The 25,634-nt window shown below is 36.0% G+C and overlaps 1 protein-coding gene across 2 annotated transcripts in view; it reads left to right on the top strand.

The window, feature by feature from the left end:
- The window catches only part of LRP2 (LDL receptor related protein 2), a 253,428-nt gene that overhangs the window by 109,868 nt on the left and 117,926 nt on the right, over positions 1-25,634 (top strand). For both annotated transcript variants that reach the window (XM_072612238.1, XM_072612237.1), the window contains exons 20-32: positions 1,011-1,148; positions 2,363-2,644; positions 4,319-4,558; positions 6,958-7,077; positions 7,172-7,288; positions 8,903-9,280; positions 10,502-10,750; positions 11,589-11,800; positions 12,950-13,134; positions 14,404-14,632; positions 16,284-16,461; positions 17,814-17,942; positions 23,934-24,100. In XM_072612238.1, the coding sequence (XP_072468339.1) occupies positions 1,011-1,148; positions 2,363-2,644; positions 4,319-4,558; positions 6,958-7,077; positions 7,172-7,288; positions 8,903-9,280; positions 10,502-10,750; positions 11,589-11,800; positions 12,950-13,134; positions 14,404-14,632; positions 16,284-16,461; positions 17,814-17,942; positions 23,934-24,100 (2,624 nt within the window). The remainder of the gene's footprint in view (positions 1-1,010; positions 1,149-2,362; positions 2,645-4,318; positions 4,559-6,957; positions 7,078-7,171; positions 7,289-8,902; positions 9,281-10,501; positions 10,751-11,588; positions 11,801-12,949; positions 13,135-14,403; positions 14,633-16,283; positions 16,462-17,813; positions 17,943-23,933; positions 24,101-25,634) is intronic.

Genomic DNA, 25,634 nt, shown 5'->3' with positions numbered 1-25,634 from the left:
TGTCAGTTGACCCATCATATTCCTTCTCCTCATTGTTTTCAGAGAAAATTTGATTTTCTTGATTTGAAGAAGATAGGTTGAGAATGGAAAATTTTGTAATTTGATTTGAAGTAGACTGAGAATGAGAAAGCTTTAATTTGCTAGTTATCTTTCTGGGGCAATGACTTTTCTTCAACAATAAATGTTGGAACAAGGAGGATTTTCTACTTAACTCTCACTTAACCAGAACTGCTTTTATTAAAATAAAGAACTGAATCTCAAAAAAAAATTTAGAGTTCTCCGTAGAATGCAGAACATGAAATTTTAGAAATGGCAGAAATATGTTTTCTGTCTCTCATTCTACTGTTCTTTCTAGTAGGTGAGTTAATTGGCTTTGGAATTGTGTCTGACATATATTAGGCACTTACTAAATGTTTGTTGATTGGTTGGTCAATTAAATGGTACAAAACAATTGGGTGATGTTAGCATTTTTAATATGCAAATATAAATTTAGTTATAAGCAGGTACAAAACATCCTATATATTCTTTATTGAAACTGGAGAAATATGTTTATTTGTCACACACAGAATAGTCATTTCTCCAATAAGAAGTAAAGCATTAAAAATAATTAAACTGATTAGGCAGGTTGTTTAGTATAGTGGAAAGCATACTGGCTCTGGAATCAGAAGGCTTGGGTTCAAATCTCCTCTCTGTTATATATTACTTGTGATACCTAGATAATCACTTAATCTCCTTTGCCCTTATTTTCCTCATCTGTAAAATGGTGAGATTATAAGAAATGGCCTTTAAGATCCTTTCCAAATCTAAATCTGTGATTCTATCTATGTCAAAGTTCTTATCTTATTATTTCTATTTTTTCTGAAAGAAAAAAAGGATAAGACATTTTGGGGGTTTTTTTTTTTAATTTAAAAGAAAACTTAGTTCTGTTGTATCTTTTCAGTGACACATAATCGAGTGAGTAAAATGGGACCCTTTGACTGTAAATATTAATTCCACGTCTTCATTTTCAGATTATGCATATTTTACTGACTGGCGATTGGGTGGAATTGTTCGAGTGAGGAAAACTGATGGTGGAGAGATGACCATTATTCGAAGAGGCATTAATAATGTGATGCATGTGAAATCCTATGATGCCAATGCCCAAACTGGTAAGTGGATTGATTTACAGAAGAGATCATTGAGTTTTCTGATACAGATGTCATTTATTTTTAGAAATTGTTTCATGATGTTTGAAATTTAACATAACTCCATGATTCTAATGTAATTGGCAGCTAGGTGGTGAGTAGGTAGAGTGCTGGTGTTGGATTTAGGATGACATCTTCTTGAATTTAAATCTGGCCTCAGAGACTTACCAGCTGTGTGACTCTGGGCAAGTCACTTGTAACCCTGTTTGCCACAATTCCTCACCCATAAAAGGAAATGGCAAAATACTCCAGTATCCTTGTCAAAGAAACCACAAATGAGGATTTGCTCACAATTGAAACAACTGAATGATGATAATTCTACACAATTATCTTAGAATCATACAACCAGAGAACTTGTTGTTGTGTTTGTCTTTCGTTCTCAAAGAGGACCATGACATGTCTAGTCTATGAGCTCCAGAGTGGATTGGATTTAAGGCTTGGTCTTTGAGCAAGAAATCTAGTCAATAAGCCCAAAGGAAAAAAGACAGTGTACCATTCCATAGGGAGAACACCAGAGGGCAGGAGAGGAGAGGAGAGCCGCTACTCCCTCACAGGTTTGTTTGTCCTTCATTCTCAAAGAGGATCATGACATCAAGATGATGACGTGACTTGCAGTTGACTTTGATTTGAGTGAGGGAGGGCTGTGCAAGGGTCACCAACTTCCCTTTCTTCTCCTGAGCCATCTGGGTCCATTGGCCTGATATTCATTTAGGAGGGCTGGAGATGGCCCAGGTTGTAATCAGAAAACTAGAGGCAGAAGAGACCTCAGAGGCTATCGATTGCAAACCAATCATTTTACAGATGAGAAAAATGAGACAATAGGGAATAAGTGACTTGCCCAGGTCTATGTAAAATATGGTAATAAGTGTTAGGGAGGGCATTTGAATCCAGATCCTTTGATTCCAGATCCATTTATTCTTTTCACTAACTAGATAGTGCGCTAATGAAATTTAAGCAGGAGATCTTACCTTGGCGATGCGGAGAGCATTTTGGAAGAGGAGTTCAAAAACATTAAGCAAAGTACAAAGTTTTTAAGCATTTAATCCCAAATAGTGGTTTGTTATGGTATAGTTTCTGGTGTTTAATTTATAAAATGATATAAATGGTGTAATTCCTAATTTGGTCAATCTTTAATTGAATTCTATAAAGAATAATACCTCAGCACATTTCTTTTTCAGGCTCTAACTACTGCAACCGAGCAACAAATCCCAATGGAGATTGCAGCCATTTTTGTTTCCCAGTTCCTAATTTTCAACGAGTTTGTGGCTGCCCATATGGCATGAAGCTCAGCTCTAATCAGCTGACATGTGCTGAGGATCCATCCAATGAACCACCCACTCTGCAGTGTGGGTCCTATTCCTTTTCTTGTAACAATGGCAGATGTGTACCAAGGTATTATCGCTGTGATGGTGTTGATGACTGTCATGATAACAGTGATGAGCAACACTGTGGCACACTAAGTAAGTATCTGTGCAGGGGAGTTTATTACTTGGAATGAACAGATGGAGAAAGGTAGATTTGTAAGAGCCAGTGGTGTAGTTTTGATTTAGAAAAACATTGAAATACTCAGGCGCTAAGGTGTCTAAAAAATTGACGTGCTTTTTTAAAGGATCATGGAGAAATATATGCCATATATGAACAGACTGCAACAGAAAAAACAAACAAACAACAAAACAAGTAATTATGAAGAAATGGTATAAAGAATGTCTTCAAATATATACTAGAAAAAGAATCTAGACTGACCATAAAGTAGGAATGATGGATGACTGATGGATAGCTTATATACCTCAGGATATCCTTGTGTATTAATAGATCTAACCTCTCCCTCCCCCTATGTTAGATGCCCCCATCCATGGAGAATTTATGGGAGGACATAAACAGGAATCAGATGGGATGAGTAAGGTTCGATGAGTTGCAATCTGTTTCGCTGGAGGGAATAAATATTCATGTTTTTTAGATCACAGATTCATTTGAATAGTTGAGAGTAAAATGTACTCCTGTGGCTTTTGAGTTAGGAAATTAGGTCAAAAATACCCTGAGAATAGTCTTGAATAGTTTACAGTGTGTATTACCTTAGACTCCTTTAAACCTAGCCTCTTTGGGAGGGCATTCATTGTGTACAATAACCAAAAGTTCAAAGGTATAAAAAAAGCTGAGAAAGGGACCTCCAACAATTCAAAAGCTCCTTCTCCCTCTGGGTATTTGGACCAGCACAGGCTAATTACTTCTTGGCAACAGCATTCTCCACAATGTTGAACCAAAATAAATTGGTCAATGCCTTTTAGGACCTCAGAGATGAATGTCCCTGAATAGGTCCTTGAACTTGAAGCTTTTGAAAACCGTATTTGGTATGCTTCTTCTACTCTTCAAGAGCAGTGCTTTAGGTATAGAATGTCAGCTATCTGCCTTCTCATTTTCTTCTTTTCATACTTATTCCAATCTGAAAAGTCTTGGACATAGCTCAGTGCTCTGAGCAAAAAGAACTATTGATGTCTATAAAGTATTCCATCACAAAATTCAGATGGTAAGAATACTTGAAGAAATTTCAGGATTTGGACAACTGGGCAAGGTTATTGACAAAATAACCCTTTTGTGGAGAAAATAGGAAAGTCCTTTATGGAGGGGGCAATTTAAGGGGGAGGGATAGTTTTGGAACTGTGAGTTTATTGTTGTGAGCTTAGTTTTTGAAGATGCTTTGCACTAATCTGGAGTGCAGGCTACAGTTTCTGAAATTGATTGGGGCATATATTGAAAACAAGAGTAAATGGTGAATTAGAAACATGACTTAGGCATGTTTTCTCTTCCCTTCCTCTCTTCCTCCTACCTTGAGTGTCAGTTCTCTATTCCTTTTCCTTCCAAAGAAAATACATAGTTCCCTTGACTTCCACAGACATGCACATTGTCCCTGATGAGTATCTTTAAAGGTCATTGTAACTCCAATGGTCAATGAAGATATCATGTAATGGCATTAACTTAAAAGGTTGTTGCCTAGATCACCCTCTTCCTCCCCAATACAGGTAGAATTTCCATTGCAGTTGAAGGAAGTTGCATTGGGTCATGCTTTCATAAGGAAAAGAAGTAATTGCAGGGTTGTGAAAGCCAGTGTCTAAGAGATGCTTCCTTTTCTGATTTAGACAATACCTGTGCTGCCTCAGCATTTACTTGTGCTCATGGGCAGTGCATTCCCGGACGCTGGCGCTGTGATAGGCACAATGACTGTCTGGATGGCAGTGATGAAGAACATTGCCCCACTCCAGGACCTGCTTCCTGCCCAGCAGGCTTGTACACTTGTGACAATAAGCAGTGTATCCCAAGGATCTGGCTTTGTGACACAGACAATGACTGTGGGGATGGATCTGATGAAAAAAACTGTAGTAAGTCTTCAGCTTGTTTCTCCCAGATCACCAACTTTGAAGATAGTTCCTACTAATCAAGTCCCTTGACATGCAAAGCATTTACATCTTAGTTATCCATATTTGCTAGGGTTATTACTCCCATTGCCTTCTACCCTTCTCCGCCTCCATATGTTGAGCTCTCTCATAATAGTATAAGATTACATTGGTCTATAGTTAGTAAGTAGACTTAGAATTATCCAATAAATGCAAATTCCCATTAAAACAAAGTGAGGGCTGTCTGTTTAATACCAAATATCTGGATGAAACTTGAAAAAAAAATCAAATAAGTATCAAGAGATTTAAAATATCTAAATTTTTTATATCATATAGAGAAAAATCCAGACATTTAACTTAATTTTTGCTTTTTGTTGGATGGAACATTTGATTCAGGCAAAAAAAAAAAAAGACAGAATATATAAGCAGATAAATTTCTTTTAGTCTCATTGGTCTGGTTTTCACTTTGCTTGCCCTTTCTTTTAGGCTCCAGCAGTAGTAATGCTCATGACTATATTGAATGAGATTCGGGAGATCCGAGTCTAGTATTGGTTCTGCCATGATCTAGTTGTTTATCTTGGAAGAAGTTAAAACCTCCCTGGGTTTCAATTTTTTCAACTCTAAAGTAATACTATCTCAACAATTATATTGTTTTATAGATTACAAAATATTTCCTTCACCACAGCCCTGTAGGTGAGGTAGTACCTACACTCTTATCTCCAATTTACATTTGTGGAAATAAAGGCTTAAAGAATTAAAGTGATTTGCTCAAAGTCACTGAATGAATAAGGGGGGAGAACTAGCATTTGAATCCTCTACATCTTTGACTCCAAGACAGATGTTCTTTTTGTTATGTCATGTTACTTTCCATATTTCCTTTGATATTTAATGGTTCCTCCCAGCATTGAATTTGGTGGTTCTAGAATTAATATATACCATTTCCTATAATTAGGTTAGGGGTAATTTGGTTGACTTTAAATGAATAGGTCTGAAGTTTTATACCAACCAAGTAAAATGACTGAGGTTTGTTCTGATTGGAACTTTCAATTAAATATGTCACACAGTCCATTTACATGGTGGCACATGGGTAGAGACAGAGAAATATCAGTCATTCATGCTTTTGTATAGATGGAAGACATTGGGTCAGTTTTTGTTGGGTGGAGTGGAATGGCTCCTTAGAAGGTACAGGCACAATTCAAGTAAGCTACATTCTTGTAATTTTCTACTTGTGGATTTTTGATTTTCTAGCTTTACTAGGTTTATTTTCTAATCACAGCCTTTGAAATCATATTTTCCAATGCTCCCCTCCCCTTCAAGTCCCCTGCTATAGAGACTTTTATAAGGTGTCTGTCTTTGACAATACTTGAATACCCACATGACAGGTATTGCCTTGGACCATAGATCTTGAGCTAGAGTGTACCTTAGAGATCATCCAGTGCAACACTCTTATTTTCAAGGGAAGGAAACTGAAACCCAGAGAAGTTTAGTGACTTACCCAAATACACACAATGGTGTTGTTCAGTCGTTTCAGTCATGTCCTACTCTTTGTGACCCCATTTGGGGTTTTCTTAGCAAAGATACTAGAGTGATATGCCATTTCCTTCTCTAGCTCATTTTATAGAAGAGGAAGCTCAGGGAAATAGTTAAGTGACTTGCCAGGGTCACACAGTTAGTAAGTGTCTGAGGCCAGATTTGAACTCATGGAGAGGAGTCTCCTTGACTCCAGGATTGGTACTCCATCCACTGAGCCACCTAACTGCCCCTACATACAATAGTGCTACATGGCAAAATCAGAATTTGAATTCAAATCCCACTTGAACTAAACTCTAGTTAAGTGTTCTGCCTGTTTCTCCTGGATCACCAACCTTGAACATAGTTCCCAATAATCACCAGGCTCACAAAATTGCTTCGACACACATAGCATTTGCATCCTTGCTTCCTAAATTTGCTAGGATTATCTTTGCTACCTCCTAGCCTTCTCTGCCTCTCTGTCAATAGGTTAAGAGTACATTGCAACTTGGGCAGCTGGTGGTGTAGTAGATAGAGTGCTGGGCCCAGATACTTACCGCTGTGTGGTGCTGGACGAGTCATTTAATGCCATTTGTCTCAGTTTTCTCATCTGTAAAATGAGCTGGAGAAAGAAATGACAAATCCCTTCAGTATCTTCGACAAGAAAACTTCAAACAGGGTCATGAAGAGTTGTGTATGATTGAAAATGACTGCACAACAACAACATTAGAATTTAAAAGTTGTTTCCTTTTGACTGACCCACAGTGCCTTCCATATTTATATGCTTTAAAAAAAAGAGACATTCTGAGTGTTGTTCCTGTGCCAGTGAAAGGAAAAATGAAGTGTAATTTGTATCTGTTTTCGGATCATGTTAGATTTTACAGGAACATGTGATCCTGGTCAGTTTCAGTGTCCTGATCATCGCTGCATTGACCCATTCTATTTGTGTGATGGAGATAGAGACTGTGCTGACGGAGCTGATGAAGTCGGTTGTAGTAAGTAATAGTTTTCTCTCAATACTTGCTTAGCAATTTTTGGTGTTTAGTGATTTCTGAGTTGAACTCTAATTCCATGCTCCTTCATCCATAGTATATAACTGCACTGCTTCTGAATTCAAGTGCACCAGTGGAGACCAATGTATCAGTAATATTTACCACTGTGATGGCGTTTTTGACTGCAATGACCACTCTGATGAGGCTGGCTGTCGTAAGTGCCAAATACCCAACAATCCAGATGAAGGAAATATTTTGTGATGCTAGCATGGATATGATGGGAGTTTTAACAACTAATTCACAATCATTGAGGGGAAGCCTAGGGTAGATTACAAATATATTAAACGAATTCATATTGCTACTTTCAAGTACGGCATTCACATACAAATGGGAACTAAGTTTGCATATAGAGGATCCTATTTAATTATTAGATCAGAACAGCGAACATTTAACTTATAACTCAGTATTTATACATAGGGTTCTTCTAAAGTGATTTATTGCATATTTTAGGAGGTTAATTATTTCTGATATAATCTAATCCATTCCTTTTCCCTCCCAATATAACACAAAATTAATATCCACGTGATCACAAATTCTACATTAGAGGAGTCGAAATTAATGAAGTTTTTTTGGTAGTTAAATATATGTGAATATTTCTCATGAAATCTCATTAGAAAGACTGAAGTGTAACATAGATACACTGTCTACTTTTCATTGAGTAGTATTGGGATCAGCATGGGTATGACATACTAGGAATTATCAGACTTCAGCCTGGTAGTGGAAATGATTTATAATTTTTCAATGTGTACATGTGTATATATGTTGGGTATGACCTCTGGGCTTTTAGGAAACTGTCAATAGAATAGTTACTTACATAGAGTAGGGACATTTCTTACCATGGGAAGAATGGTTTCCTGGATGCCTGATAATCAATAATTAAATTAATGGGCAGGCAAACTAAAAATTACAGAAAATTTCTAAATATTTGGAAAATTTCAATGATTTGGTTAGAAATCCCCTAACACTATCTTGACATTTTTTTTGATGAGATATGAAATTTTTTTCTGCTGTTTTGAAGTAACAATACTGTCAATGGCAGCTGAATTGCTACTTTACATTAGAATATCATGGCAATTTCCAGATTCTCATTTACAAAAAAGCTGGATAGAGTGTGAAAACTGATAACATTATAAGTATTTTCTGTAAATGTTAAGTTAACTACATTTAATGCATTTGAAGCTTATTTAAAATGATTCCTTAGGGGAAATGATTTCATCTCCCTAGAATGAAAAGAAAATATGAAATTAAGCAATCTAGTACAGAATAGCTATTAAAAAGTACAATGATGATAGCTACTTACATTTATATTAGCATTTTAAGATACAAATCATTTTCACATATCAATTATGCCTCAGTGAAAAAGGAGAGGGCAGAAATCTAAGAAATTTTTAAGCTCAGAATTCAATTTTAAATCTAATTTCCTTATCAAATCTGTGTTTCAAGGCATTTCCGATATGAGGAAAAAAGATCAGATTTTCAACTCAATCACTTTTATTCTTTAACTCACTAAGATACACATGAGATCATGTGAATTGGCACTTTGCACACGTAAAAATTGTAAATGCACAAGCCAGTTGGAGAAGTGCTAGGGTTATTTCAGTCTTGAATGAGTATGTCACCATACTTTATCCTTATGTCACAAAACTGTGATTGACAAAACAAAAAAACCCCCGAAAAGCTGGGGCATGTAAAGTTACTACATAATCAATACCATCATGGAATCCTGAGCCACATTCATGAGTCTGCTTTTTAAATGCTTCTCTTTTAGCTACCAGGCCTCCAGGAATGTGCCACCAGAATGAGTTTCAATGCCAGTCAGATGGCACCTGTATCCCAAACAACTGGGAGTGTGATGGGCATCCGGACTGCATGGATGGTTCTGATGAGCACAATGGCTGTCTTCCCATGACCTGTCCTCCGTCTCTTTTCCGCTGCGACAATGGAAACTGCATCTACAGGGCTTGGATCTGTGATGGGGACAATGACTGCAGGGACATGAGTGATGAGAGGGACTGTCCCACTCAGCCTTTTCGGTGCCCTAGCTGGCAGTGGCAGTGCCCAGGCCATAGCATCTGTGTGAATCTGAGCTCAGTATGTGATGACATCCCAGACTGCCCCAATGGGGCAGATGAGTCCCCAGTTTGCAGTAAGTTTTCTGACCACAGATTACAGGTCATAAAGCCCTTTTGAGCTGCAGGATTACAAAACCCAATGCTGTCACTGTCACTGTCACTGGGGTGTCTGAAGGGTAGTAGCACTTTACAAAAAGTAATTTTTAATGCCTTTGTGAGTTTAGAAATGTTTAGGGGGGGGTAATATATAATTTAATTTAAGTAAATCATCACTGAATAACATTTCTCATTAAATTCTTCACACTTTGGTTACGTGTTTTTGTTTCTTTTCATGTTGGTGTCTAGAAAAAGAAGATTAATGGGACCATTAGACTGTTAAATTACATTTGGTTCTATCTATAATGTGCTCTTAGGTTTTCTAACTTTAATATTTTCTAATTTCAATCAGAATGCGCCATAAAAACAATGAAGCCCGGGGTTTGTGTTTACTGTGATTGCAAAGGCTGTGATTGGCATGTAATCCTAACTACTGTCCTTTCTTTCTTTCCTCTTTAATCAATGCCCACTCTCAGATGAACCCCAGCCAGGTATGATTGTGACATATTTTAGATTTTTATGATTTCATACTATGTTGTGTTTGTGCAGAAAATGACTGAAATCCTTTATATTAATTTATTCCTCTCCCTCCCCTCCTCCGACAGTCTAGGTGCATAAAGTACTTTTTAAAAATTAATTTTATGGAAAGCATGTAAATTGAAGACATTTACTATCCAGCCACTGGATAGCTTCTCCCACAGCTATTTTGACCTGAGGGAGAAGAATGGTGGTATAATAAATAATCCATCTGTGTGCTTCTGTTCCTCCCCTAGAACGTTCCCCCATCCCTTTATGTAACCCAAGATGCTTGTCAACCTCTCCTTCTGCCTGCCAGCCCCTTTATTTCTAGATTAGGTTGATTGAGGTGTCAGTTGGGTAAATACCTTAGATTTCTTTTGCATGCTTGAATCATTGAGATGAGTAGCTATTGTATTTCTTCTGTGTAAATTACCCCTCTCCTGTGTTTCTACCACTGTTCTAAGTAGAAATTGGCAAAGGAGGTTTTAAAGCTGAACGATGGTTGATATCCTAAACAAGGACAAGTGAGTGCAGGCACCATTAATCTTACAGTACACTCAAGTGGATACAACTCTCAATGACCGTTTGGAAGTTGCACTGTTTTGCACATGAGAAGTATTGCACCGCATTAATTGAAGAATGAGATTTCTGACACTTTTCGTTTTCTTCCTTTCCTCTAGATCAGGAGAGCTGCTCAGACAATAACGCTGGTTGTACTCATGAGTGCATTCAGGGGCCGTTTGGGGCTCAGTGTTTGTGCCCATTTGGATATCAGCTCACCAATGACTCTAAAACTTGTGAAGACATCAATGAATGTGAAACTCCAGGTTTTTGCAGCCAGCATTGTTATAATGAAAGAGGGTCTTCTCGATGTTGGTGTGATGAAGGGTATATATTAGAAGGCAATGGGAAGACTTGCAAAGTTGCTGGTGAGGATTGTTTTTGAAAATGATCAGTCTTTGATAACATATCAATTGAATTTGAATGCCAAATGTCATCATAGGTCAGGACTAGCTTTATGTGTTGTCATTTTCTAATTTGGGCAGTTATGGGACATTCTCCTAACCCTGAGAAATCTTGTCCTCATGGAGCTTATATTTTACTGATTTGCACATTAGTATCATGGTTTAATTATATTGGCTTAATTGCATTTTAATTTAATTGGTTTAATAGTATTGATTTAATTAGGAATTTGCTCCTGGAATAATTTAAATAGTATATATTACACATTAAAAAACAACGTGCATGCATGATACCTATTCATCCTCCTTCAGTTAATGGTTTGGAACATTTTTAAAGATAAATTTTGAAAGAAAGAATGAAACTTTGATGTGTGAAGAATTTTGAAAAGGTTTCTGTATTAACATATAAGATCCACGTGTTTATACATAGCTATTAATTTCGCAGATATTTGTTAAACATATACTATGTTCAAGACATGGTCCCTGGTCTCAAGAAACTTACATTCTAGTAAGTGTTCAGTAAGACAGATCAGAATATAAATTCCATATCAAAGCTTTAAATAGGAATTCAGAACAAAGGTCACTTTCAATTGGCAAATTTAATGCATCAAATACCGAAATGTATTTTTTTAATGGTGAAAGATGCTTCAGATCAACTTTAGTAATATAAAAGGATTTCAGAGAAGCAATTTCTGTATTTTTACTTCCTTTGACTATTGAAAGTATTTTGTATCAAGTGTTTGAAAAAGAATTTTTTTTCCTTCTGTGAAAATCATTGAAATTTTTGCCTTTGATTCTTTCACAGCTTCGGGAAATCTTTTGTTACTGGTAGCTAGCCGGAACCAAATAGTTGCTGACAACATCACCTCTCAGGGACATAATATTTATTCGCTTATCCGTGATGGTGAGCAAATTGTTGCAATTGACTTTGATTCACTCAGTGGGCGGATCTTTTGGTCTGATATAAGACAGGATAAAATCTGGAGTGCTTTTCAAAATGGAACAGATCGAAAAGTAGTAAGTGTAATTTTAACCTGTGTTTTTTTTCAACTATTAATTTTTATGGGCCATCTTAATATTATTCTGCTTTATTCATGAAGAAACAGGGTGACATTTTATCCTGTATAACTCTAAAATGCCCTCTAGAGTCTGGGACTTCTTAAACTTTTTCCACTCGTGATCTCTTCATTTCTTCTTAAACTGTGGGTCATGATCCCTCAATTTAAGAAGTGCTGCCCTGGGTCATGTACTTGGGGACTGGATATCTATGTCAACAAGGGAGTGACACTTTTAGAGTTAGAGCAAGTAAGAAGGTAGATCCATATTCTGTATTCTAGCTCAATGTGAGAGCTTCTGGTTGCATGGGCAAAAATAGGGATTAGTAAAAGAACGAAAAAATTGTATCTCTATACCTTAATGTTGTTATCTGTTGCAAAACTTACTCCAAAATCTCAGGTATCCTATTGTTCCAGTGTTACACTATTTTTTTCATTTTGGGGCTGGACTTGTGATTTCATTGGTATTGGGAATTCCTGATGAGGAAACTCCTTCTACCAAAGCAGATCAGCGAATATTCTTAGAGACAGGTCAAGTGACTTGCCCAGGGTCATACAGCTAATTTGGGTCAGAAGTAAGACTTGATCTCAGGTCTTCTTGACTCTTAAGCTTCCTCTTGAAGTGATATATAATGCTGTCTCTCCTCTCTTCTTCCACTATGCCAACTGTATGATGTAACCAAAAAAGATGCCAATTTAAAAAAGTTACAGTTTGTGCCTAGTTGCAGGAGCTTAATAGCAACTAATTTAATTCAGCCTGATGTTTTATATAGTAAAGTTCAACACCATCATATCTCTCAATGTTTCATAATAGAAGTTTAATATTTATTAAATTATTTCTAATATTTATTTATACTATATTTAATATTTACTAACATTTATAGTTTATTGATTGATTTAAAAAGAGCCACTTTTATAAGATTTCCTCACTTAGATACCATCTTTTCTACATTATTTGTAGATAAAAATCTCTCTCTCTATATGTATATATATATTTTACATCTCAGAGAATTTACTATCTTTCTCTCTCCCTCTCTCTCTCTCTCTGACTTTCTTTCTCTCTCTCTCTCTCTTTCTGTCTCTCTTTCTTTCTCTCTCTCCTTTCTTACAGGTATTTGACAGTGGTGTCACCGTGACTGAAAGTATTGCAGTAGACTGGGTAGGCCGTAATCTTTACTGGACAGACTATGTTCTGGAAACAATTGAAGTCTCTAAAATGGATGGGAACCACAGGACTGTGCTGATTAGTGAAAATGTAACAAACCCAAGGGGACTAGTATTGGATCCCAGAATTGAGTAAGATTTTTTTTTTGTTTTGTTTCAAAATGATGTTATCTCAGAATGATTATGATGGGGGTGGAGGGTGGTTGGGGAAGAAGCAATAACAGGATTTAGTTTATATCTGAGTTGCTGTGTTTAAAATGATCCCCAGCTTTTTATGTTTTTTTTCAATTTAATTTATAAATAGAGGTGATTTCATAGAACTTTGGAGTCATGGGAGTTACAGGCATAAAGTTGTTTTGTTGCTGCTTTTAAGCTAATCTGTCACTTTCACAAACTGTTATTCTTTTTATCTGAAGATAATATGTTATTAACTTTTAGTTATGCAGTATTTAAGATGATTAGTTGTGTAATTTTATAATTCATTTCCTAATTAATAGATACTATTGTAATTTTCTATAAAAGGACCAATGGACTGTAGTTTTGGCATATAGAACTACTTTATGATACCTAATAATATACAGTTAGCGCCTCTAGTTCCATAATTCTCCATTGTAAGTCATAAAAGAGAGGGAAAAATTCTTCTTTTGTGCCCCTTCTTAAAGAAGAAGGACAAATTATCTCATTTCTGCAAAAATACCAGGAGAGCTTTTTTACATGAATTAAAATTACGCAGTCCTCTATTTGTTTGGAGAATTGGATTATATTTACCTATAGCTGATTGCCTTGACAATTGAATACTTGAATTCAATACTTGAAAGTATTGTACCTAAATGCTTTAGGAATAAATATGAATGTTTATAAATTGGCTTTCCTATCTTAAACATTATAAAATATGAACTGAAACAAATAGATTTCACACATCTCTTAATTTTTGAATTAACTGTAAATGTTAACCAGTGGTGATATAGTCGAAAGAACTATATAGACTTGGATCCCAGCTTGGCTCTGCTACTACCCAGTCAGGTGCACTCTGGAACATCATTTAACTTTACTATCCATGCCTCAGCTTCCTCATCTATAAAAATGTAAGGGCTGTGCTAGAAAAACTACAAGGTTGTCTTCAGTCATAGAAAATGAAATGCTTCAGTGGTTCTATAAATGATAAATTAGTGTTGAAAAGCTCAGATGTCATCAAGTATTCCACTGGCAAGAGAGTAATGGAAAAATACCCAGATAGCAGATTACATTTTTGATTTGGGTTTTGCATTGTAAAATGAACAAACAAAATAAAGATTTAGCTTGTATCTGGAATTGAAAATGGCTATTTAAAAATATCAGTATGGCAATCATTTCGAATATTTGACCACTTTACTACCATCAGTAACCAGCTTTTTTTCACAGTGCACATCTGATGTTCTGGTCAGACTGGGGCAAAAATCCTCGAATTGAAAGGGCCAGTATGGATGGCACCAATCGTACAGTTATCATCAAGGATAAGATCTACTGGCCCAATGGCTTGGCTATTGACTACCCCAATAAATTACTTTACTTCATGGATGCCTATCTTGATTACATTGACTTTTGTGATTATGATGGAAACCATCGGCAACAGGTGGTAGCCAGTGATTTGGTAAGACGGCAATGAAAAGAATTATTAAAAAGCTTATGGATCAAAAATAGTACAAAGTGATGTGACAAGCAAATCTTGTTCAGTGTTCTAGATACTGTTGTGTTGAACAGACCAGGGATTCAAGAGGTATTGTAATGTGAGAAATAAAAGGTATAGATAAGCTTTTGGGGAGGCTAATAGAAAAGAGGGTCTTTTCCTGAATCTAGTTGGTTATTAGCTTTTAATAAAGTAGTATTTAAAATAATTAGTGGTGTAATTTTATAATTTGTTTTCTAATTAATAGATATTACTATGATTTTCTATAAAAGGACCAATGCACTGCAGTTTTGATATATATGACTACTTTATAATACCTAATAATTCAGAGCCAGCTCCTTCAGTTCCATAATGCTCCATTGTAAGTCATAAAAGAGAAAAAAAAAACTTGTGACTAGCTAATACCCTAACACAGAATTCAACAAGTATTTATTTATTGAGATTCTATTATGTGCCATAAACTATGCTAAAATTTGAGAATGCAAAGATAAAAACAAAAAATCTTTTCCCTCAAGGACCCTACATTCTCCTGGGGGAAATACCATGTACATAGATATAGAATATATGTTTAAAGAAATACAAAGTAATTTTCTGAGGAGAGGGGAAAGGGAGAAGGAACACTCCTATCAAAGAATGTTTTCTCAATGAGTTTATATATTATTGAGGGAAACAAGTACATAGGAGAGTAAATAAAAATATGTATCAAATAAATCTAAATTTTTTTGGAGGGGGGAAAGACCACTTGAAGGAGATAGAATTTGAGCTGGATCTTGAAAGGACCTCTGGATTCTGACAGGTGGGAGTGAGGAGAGAGGATTTTGGAGAGGAGTAGGATCGATAGTATCAATCACTTCTATTACTTACTTGAACTGCAGGTTTTCTTCCACATTTTTTTTAGTATTTTCTCAACATTTTATGTTATTAATAATGAATAATGAAATAAAGAGCTTATCAATTTACCTTTATGTCATTTAAAAATTTTATTCTGTTGCAGTTAACTTCACCAGTTAAAAATGTGATATACTGTTTTCCATTTAACAAGGAGCTCTCAGTGACTTGTAGTTAATTGAGATCTAAAACTATGCAGTTTAGCTGTTAAGTATACACTGAAGATCTGAAAGTCACAATTTGTTGGAACTTTGGAAGACCCTTCCTGTCTTTACCAAAGGCTTTCTCTAAGCTGTCCCAAGCCAATGAATGTGAACCTATGAAAAGTAACATAGTATAGTTGAAAAAGCAGTAGGTTAGGAACTGAGTCCTAACTACCCATGTAAACCTCAGGCAAATCACCTAAACTCTTTATACCTCAGGGTACCATCTGTAATATGGGAATAAGGAAATCTGACTAATTTACTTAACAGTGTTGTGAGATTGAAATGAGAGATGTGAAAGTGATCTGAAAGATGTAGGTAATTCAAAGCAAGATATGATTATTTTAGGATAGTCATAGAAAGTATGATAGTATTTTCTGTTTTTATTAAGTGACAAAAGTCTAAAAGTGGCTAATTTATTAGAGAGGCATTGTTTTCTACTCTGGATGACTTGCTTTTAATTTTTGTATGGGGTCTCACTATCACAATTAAGGACTCATAGCTGGAAAATTCCTGCCTTGCAGATATTACGTCATCCTCATGCCTTGAGTCTCTTTGAAGATTTTGTTTATTGGACTGACCGCCATACTCATCGAGTCATCCGTGCCAGCAAGTGGCATGGAGGAAATCAAACAGTCATGATTTATAATATTCATCAGCCTCTGGGAATTGTTGCTGTGCACCCGGTTAAACAACCTACTAGTAAGTGATGCTAAATTGTGTAGACTGGGGTGTGGGTAGAAGCAAAGCATTCACTCTGGGAATACTTATAAGACTACTATTGAATCATTTGTTTGCTGGTAAATATTTGAACTATGGGCTCCCTTGTCTTCTTTGCATCTTCCCAGTTTCCAGCACTTCTATTTAGCATTAAAATGATGAACCTCTTGTTTGGACAAGAATTGTGAGTAGCCTAAGAGAAACCAGTATATAGTAATAGTTTCTTATATTCTCTTGGTCTTGTTATGTGCTCTGACTTGCTGAGTTATATGTGTTAGACAGAAAGGCTACTATGATCACCTTAGCAGCAGTGGTACTGTGGAGCAGTACAGAGGTACAGTGGAAGGTGTAGGATTTGGGGTTAGAGTATTGGGGTCCAAACCTCAGTCTTGTTGCTTGGTACATGAGTGCCCTTGGCACTTAACTTCTCTGAGATTCAGGTTTCTCCTTGGTAAAGTGAAGGGTTTTGATGGCTTCAGTGTCCCTTACTTGTATGTATGCTCCTATGTTTGTGTGATCATTCTCTTTGTTGGTGGGAAGTACATTTGGAATGCTGTCCATTGGTTTTCTTTTCTGATGGGCCAGGGAGATAATTCAGTTGGTCTACAGATACACATATACAGAGTGTACAACACTATTCAAATGTCAGAATATACACACTACTGCTATTCTCAAAGAAGAGGGAAGAAAGACAATGACGCACAGTTACAGCATTTTGATCTGGAAAAGACTATATTAATCATCTTATCCAGTTCCCTCATTTGGCAGATGAGGAACTGGTTGATGAATCTGGTGATTATGTGATTCTAATACTCTAACTTTATTAAAGTTTTCAAAGCTGGGATGAAAGATGTCAGGAGGGGAGTAAATATCCTAGACATCTAGCAAACAGAAAACAACTCTTGGTACAGATTTACTTAGTGGTTAATCTCTTAAATCTAAAAATAGACAAATAAATAAATAGGGATTAGCAGCCATATTTTGTTGGTTTTTCAGGGTGTCCCATTGACTATTTCTTCCATTTCTGACTCTGCACTTGCTTCCTCTGTGATGTTAAGCTGGTCATATTGTCCCCTCACCTCTTGTGTGAGGCATTTGTCACTGGGAAAGAGGAAGATAGTGCAGGAAGTAAGGGGCAGGCATAAAGCTCAGTTAATTTGTGAAATGGATACTAAACCTACTTTGCTTGCAAATGTGAATATGTATAGAAAAACCATGCCATCCTAGCACACGTTACAGGAGAACAACGTACATGATTCACTGTATTTGAAAATGGGAAACAGATTTGATATCAATTTTTGTATATGTGATTTGTATTTTTTTTTAAATTTCAGGTACAAATTCATGTACATCTGCCCCCTGTAGCCACCTGTGTTTGCTTTCTTCATCAGGACCAAGGTTTTATTCTTGTGCTTGTCCTTCAGGGTGGACTCTTTCTTCTGATTTTATCAATTGCTTGAGAGGTATGGTGCTCATTCTATCTTATGATTGTAAATGCAGATGACTTTAGAGCTGGAAAGGACCTTGGTGAACATTTAGCCCAATCTCTTCATTTTGCCTCATTTACACCCAAGGTAAAGTGACTTACTTTTAAGGTCATATAGCTTGTGAGTAGCATAGTTGGTATTAGAACACAGATCTGACCTCAGTGCCTCTTTATATAGTAGATGATTAATGTGTGTTGAATTTTTGAATTGAACCAAAGAGCCTAGTGTTCTTTTTACTATATTGTACTACTTCACTTAATCTCTATTTTGAAGATAGATAAATCAATAAGCATTTGTTAAATACCTATTGGGGTACTCAGGCATTGTTCTAGGGGCTAGGATAAAAATGGAAGAAAAGGAGATAGTTCTTGCCTCGAAGGAGCATTTTGCTATTAGGGAAGACACATGCAAAGTAAACAGAAGGTAATTTTGTTGGGGAGGCATCGCAGTTGAGGCAGGTGATCAGAAGATGTTTCATATAGGAAGTGACACATAAGCTAAATTTTCAAGGAAGCTAGGGATGAAAAAATCATAATATAATCCGTAAAGAATAATGGTATAAACTGTGAAGACATACTGGATCCCTATACAGACTGATTATAAACAAAATTGAAAGCAAAGACTTTCTCATTTTATTCTTGTTATCTTGTGCAGCTGTAATAAGAAAATAGCATAGCATATAGTGTATAGGGTGGCAGAGCTGGCCAAGGAGTCAGGAAGACCTGAGTTTAAGTCCTGCCCCTGATACAGGCTTTGTGACCCTGGAAAAGTTATTTAACATCTCAGTGCCTCGGGCAAGTCTTTAAGACTAGAAATGGTGGAACAGGTGCGCATTTGCCTTGGTAGAAGGAATTTCCACACCAGGAATTGCTTTCATAAATGAAATCACAGGTTTGGAAAAGAAAAAAAAATCCATTGTGCCTAGCACAGTGCCTTACACATTTGTTCTTGTTTAATAATCCCATTTGGGGCTTTCTTGGCAAAGGTACCATAGTGGCTTGCTGTTTCCCTCTCCAGTCTTACACATGGCAAATGCTCAATAAATCTTATTGGATGAGCTTGCATCAAAATGAGACAAATTGCTTGTATGGTACCTATTACCTCTGGACGTGATGCTATGGGTGTGCGTGCAAATGAGTCATTTCTTGGCTCACCTTTTCTCTCATATAGCAGGTGAAGGTAGGACTGTGACAAAGCCAAAGAATAGGAGCTTCTAAAGTCTGTAATTAAGAAGTAAAATGCAGAATTTTCACTATATGAAATATTGTGCACTATTAGTTTAGCTTGCTTTTCCTGTTGCCTCACTGATATTTCCCTTACCTGGATAGGCAATGCTCATTAGCCATAGCATCCTCTGTACAAAGAGCTTTGTGCTATAGAGAATTAGAAGATAATAAGAAAAGACATCATTGTTCCACTTGAAGAATTTGCTTTGGGGAAAAAAGCAAGAAAATGTCAAAAAAGTGCTTTGTGACTAAAACACTGCCTTTTCTCCTTCTTTTCTGTTGTTTTGAAACTTAAAAGTGTACACAAAGCCCAAATCTCAGGGCATACACTAAATGAAATGAAATAAATGCATTTGACCAGTGATGAAAGAGGACAAGAGACAAAGCTTAAAGATTGATTTTCAAATGGCACATTATTTCCACAGCAATTGATTAAACTTTTCTTTTTAAAATGAATATTGGGTTCTCTAATCTAGAATTAAAATCAGTTTCCAAATGGAAAAAAAAATCCCCAAACCAGTAAATTTAGGGTACCTTCAGATAATACAGATAGGGCAGATTTACTGAAAATCAGATGCTTATCAAGAAATAGTACTGCGCCATGATGGTTGTTCCTTCCATGGTGAAAGGTTTTAATTATTGCTAATGATTACAAAAGCATAGACATTTGCCATTTTTCTTCAGAGATTTACTCTGAACCTAATCCTTGTTGACATTTCTTAATTTGTCTGCCAGCAAAAAAGATTAGACTGAGCTATACACATTTGGGATACAACAGATTCTTTCAGCATAGCAATATTGTTGAATTATGTGCTGGAAACTGGCATATCCAAAATGACTAACTAGATGGTGATTGACTGATGCTAATTCTTCTTCCACTGTATCTTTTGTTGATTTTCATATGACCTGGTGATTTTTTTCTATGATCCAGACATACTTCTTGAGATGGAAACTTTTCAGTCATTACAAATTAGCTTCTGAGTGACCTCAATATGTGTTAATTAAAAGTAAGGCTAACCCTTTTATAAAGAGACTTAGGACAAATAATTTGAATTGATCATTTCAAGTAACTTCTTCATTCTCTCCTGGGGAAAAAAGCAATGCCTTTTGACTAGTAGTATTGGGGAGTTATAGTATCATAGATTTAGAGCTGGTAGAGATCTGAGAGGACATGTAGAACACTCTGTGTTTCAGTAGAGGAAGAGAAGTCTAGAAAGGTTAAATTACTTGCCCAAAGTCATATTGGTAATAAGTAGATAAGAGACAGGAGAGACAGGATTTGAATCTGGGTCTGCTGACTTGAAATCTAGCATTCTTTCCATCATATGATAATGTATCCAACATGAAGGACCTCTACTTGGGACACTAAATGTCATTCTTGGGTTCATATTTAAATTTTTCTATCACTTTTGCTTCTATTACCACTCATATTAACAGGAAACATGTCATTACACATAAAAATAAATTATGTATTTTCAGTCTTGAAATTCTGTGAAACCCTTAGCTAGAATGCACTGTGATGATCCCAGGGCATTCAATTCTTTCCCACTCCCAACTTCTTATTCCCCCTAGTTTGGTTCTTCTTCTTTGTCTATATGAAGTTTATGTATATGGTTGGTTTCAATAAATCTAATTCCTTATTTTGCAAATGTTACTTTTTATACTACTCCCATTGCCTTCACTGTCCCACCTACTGCTTGAATCACTGCCATTTCCCAGTGTTCCTCTCTTCTTTAAATCAACTTCCTAATCTTTTGGTAATTGTAACAATGGATAAAGCCACATTTACTGTTTTATAAATGTTTGCCCTTTAGGACATAATGGGTCATCAGTGGTTCAGACAGAAGGTGGACAATTGTACAAGAAGGAAACAAAACATGAATAGTAAGACAGGAAATGACTATATTTTAAGAAGGAGAATTGCAGTGGTATTAGGGAGAAATGAAAAGGTTTTCTCATTACTAGACTTAGCCTTATCCTAAGATATGGGTAGGAACTGTGCCAAAAGAGAGTTGCTTACTTAGGCATTTGGAGATTGGTTCTGCAAGGATTTTTTAAAAGTCTTGTAGAATTTGGAAACACTTTTTGATTGTAGTAACTATAGACAATTGTAATATGCAAGATAACAAATATTTGTCTCTTTGATCTGAAGACTTTTACCAGTTCTAAATTCAGAAGGCAATGTGGTATAATGGATAGAGAGCTGACCTTGATACGAGGAAGCCCTGGGTTGAGGTACCTCCTCTGATTGACTATGTTACCCTGGACAAATTGCAGTCTCTCAGTGCTTTGGGCCAAAGGCGTCAAATATGAACAGTCAGGCTACATGGGCCCACAATACTTTCTAGGAACCAGATTAAATTGGGAATATTTAACAAAATAAATAAAAATACAATAGAATGTAAGTAACTTTATTTGTCCACAGGGATTTTTATGTTCAGATTAACGATCCATTCCTATCTGAGTTTGATACCGTGCTCTGAGTAAATCTCTAAAATGATAAATTTCAGAGAAAGTGGAGACTATATTGGTAGAAGAAGTCTCCTTATCCGAGAGTTCCCAGCACCAATGAAATAATAGGTTCATTCTCTATCCATATCTGAACTTCAGCATATAACAATAAAATCATGTCTTTGAGATTTTTAGGCTATGGCCTACTTTTTTATTACTATACTTCCACAAAAAATTCAGGGGTACTCTGATAGTCTATTTTTAGTCATTATAGTTACTCAGAAAATATTTTTGCTTAACTTAATGAGTATAATTTTGCAAAATACTGGAAAAAATAGACCTAAATTAAATGTGAACATAAAATTAGAACAGTTATTTATCTGCAGAATCCTTCCAAGTTCACTGATTATGAGGTAAAAGTGAAGATGGAAGTCTATAATCATGAGCTGCGTGTAATTGTGCCATTTAATTGTCTCAGTGGATAGAAGGGCCTGGAATCAGGAAGACTCATCTGCCTGAGTTCAAATATGGTGCTCACTAGTTGTGTGACCCTGGGCAAGTCACTTAACCCTCTTTGCCTCAGTTTCCTCTTCTGTAAAATGAACTGGAGAAGAAAATGGCAAAACACTCCTGTATCTTTGCCAAGAAAACTTCAAATGAGGTCACAAAGAGTCAGACATGACTGAAAAACAACTGAACAACAGTATCTAATACAGAATCATGTTTTCCAATATTAAATCCATAAAACACATTCTAATATTATTTCCTTCTTTCGAAGGAAGCATATTGTAAAGTTCCATCTATGTTCTGTTAGCTTGGAACTTCCGAAAATTAGGACAGAAGCTAGCCCGAAGTTTTCATTATTTTTGAAAATAATTTATTATCTATGAGCTAGTAGCATAAATAAAGTTTTAGGAGGGATACTTAAGTTTCAGTGGAGAACATACATTTTAAACATCTTTAAAACATTAAAATTACAAATTTATATATAGATAGTTAATTTGATAAATGTAAATCATTCCTATTTGTTAATGAAATTCTCCTGAAGATATCTACTAGGCAATGCTTAATTAGCTTTCATGGTTGTAATTTTGTATGTTTGGAATCTAATACAGCATAATTTCTTTAACATTTTTCCATAATTCAGACATAGAAATTCAGAATGGACTCAGGTTTTTTTTTTTTACTTCCTTGGACTTCATTTTTCTTATCTGTAGGATAAAGGGATTAGACAATAGACCTCTTCTACCTCTAGATTTAGGATCCTATAGAAGTGAGGTATTATTTTAGTGTCCTGGTACAGTGGAAAGGAGCAGCTAGGTGGTCCAGTGGGTAGACAGCTTAGTCTGGAGTCAGGGAGACCTGAAGTTCAAATCCAGCCTCAGACACTCACTAGCTATGTGACCTGAGGCAACTGACTTCACCCTGTTTGCCTAAGTTTCCTTATCTGTAAAATGAGCTAGAGAAGGAAATGACAAGTCACTCCAGTATCTTGTCAAAAAAACCCCAAATGGGGTCATGGAGAGTCAGACACAACTGAAAAATGACTGAACAACAGTGGAAAGAGCATTGACTCTAGAATTGGGGGGTGGGGGGCCTAGATTCAAATTCTACCTCTAACATTTACTCCCTGTATGACCAAGTCCTTTCCCTCTCTGGGTCTCAGTTTCATCATCTCTAAGATGAAGGAGTTGGAATAGATGACTACTGAGGGCCATCTTGACTCTGGATTGATGACTCTGTGAAACTAGTAGCTATTTAAGAAACAGAAACTGAACTGAAATTCATCAAGCATGGAATGGTTTATTATAGAAAACTTGCTGTGCCTGTCTTTTATAGGTTTTGGAGTTGGAAGAGACCTTTGGAGATCTTACTCTATCATCTTGCAGATGAGGAAACTGAGTCTTAGAGAGGTGAAGGGATTTACCCACAGTTAGGTGATTAGTGGTCAAAACAGGATTCAAACCCAGTTTGTCTGATTTCAGATCCTGTCTTTATTCTGCAGTCCTCTGCTTCCCCTGCATGTAGAACAGTGAAAAAACCCTTGGATCTTTAAGATCAGAAGGAAAATTTAGGGCCCCTAAAACTGAGGGTACTGGACCCTACTAAGATCCATTATTAACCCTTGTATAATGTTGTGATTGTTTGGATAAATATTTTTTGTGCTTTGCCTTTATAGCTACAGTGAAAATTTATCCTACAAAAATTTAACAGCCTGTTGTATTCCTTTTTTCTAAATAGCAGAGAATATTAGAATAGAATTCTGATTGATGTCATATTATTTTCACAGATGAACACCCCTTCCTCATAACTGTAAGAACAAATATAATTTATGGAATCTCCCTTAATCCTGAGGAGAAAACCAACGATGCCATGGTTCCTATTGCGGGGATACAGAATGGTTATGATGCTGACTTTGATGAGTCAGAGCAGTTCATCTATTGGGTTGAAAATCCAGTGAGTATTATATTTTAGGGAATGTCTAAGGTCACTTACAATATCTTTATGAGAAGAATATATTTTGTATTCTGGAAACTGATGAAATGGTGCAGAAGTGGATGAAATTAGCAAATCTCTTGATTAGTTGGACATACATAATTATATTGCTGAAAAGCAGCATAGTGTATATAGTGGATTATGTTCCAGCTTTGTGGTCAAGAGAACTTGGGTTTAAGATTACACTATGACACACACCATCTTTGTAACCCATGAGCAAGCCACTTAATATCTTAGCACTGTAGGTAAGGCAGCTCTTTTAGACAATAAGCTGTAGATTTGCATTGGTGGAGTGAATTTTGTCCTGAGAGTTTCCTTCATGGATGAAATGATAGTTGGTTCCCCCCTGCCCAGATTTTGAAGGACTTTTTTTTCTTTTCCCCTTCTTAGTCAATTACATCTAAAACCAATTTTTAATATTCTTTTAAAAAAATTTGAGTTCCAAATTTTCTCCCTTCCTTCCCTCTCCCTGCTTGAGAAGGAAAGCAATTTGATGTAGATTATGTATGTATAACCATGCAAAACATATTTCCATATTAGTCATGTTGTGAAAGAAATCAGACAAAAACCCCCAAGAAAAATAAAGAAATGCTTCAATCTATATTCAGACTCCATCAGTTTTTTCTTTGGAGATGAATGGCATTTTTCTTTTTTTTTTTTAATTTATTTTATTTTCAATTCATGGAAGAAAACATTTTTGTTAACCTTTTTCATTATATATTCTTGGGAATTCTTGTGGATCATTGTATTTCTGAGAATAACTAAGTCATTCACAGGTGATCATCATACAATATTGTTGTAACTATGTACACTGTTTTCCCAGTTCTGCTCAGTTCACTTTGCATCAGTTGAAGTAAGTCTTTTCAGCTTTTTCTGAGAGCATCCTGTTCATCATTTCATGTAATAGTACAATAGTATTTCATCATAATCATGTCCCATTTTTCAGTTGATGAACATTTGTTCAATTTCATATTTTTTGTCACTGCTAAAGGACTTACTATAAATATTTTTGTACATATAGGTCCTTTTCCTTTTTGCTTTTTTTTCCTCTTTGGGATACAGATTTAGGAGTGGTATTGCTGGGTCAAAGAGTATGCATGATTTTATAGCACAAATTGCCTCCCAGAACGATTGAATCAACTCAAAATGATAGTGTATTAGTGTCTTAATTCTTCTATATCTCCTCCAACATTTGTCATTTTACTTTTCAAAATACAGTTCTTAATTTTAAAAAATCTCACATATCTATGGTACTGTGTACAAAGAGGCTCCTCCCAAGAATGTTGTGAGGCAGGTAACCCAAGTATTATCTTCATTTGACAAATAAGTAAGGTGAAACGGAGAGCCTCCATGACTTATCCATGGTGACATACCTCATAAGTGTTACAACTAAGACTTGAGCTCAGGTCTTCTGATACTAATGCCAATAATTTTCCCACCACATAACACTGCTTCCCTTATAAAATCTGCTACTGCCTGCCAATGTCTGGTACCC

The sequence above is a fragment of the Notamacropus eugenii genome, chromosome 5, assembly GCF_028372415.1.
Source record: "Notamacropus eugenii isolate mMacEug1 chromosome 5, mMacEug1.pri_v2, whole genome shotgun sequence".
Taxonomy (NCBI): domain Eukaryota; kingdom Metazoa; phylum Chordata; class Mammalia; order Diprotodontia; family Macropodidae; genus Notamacropus; species Notamacropus eugenii.
This window is presented reverse-complemented; position numbering and strand designations above follow the sequence as displayed.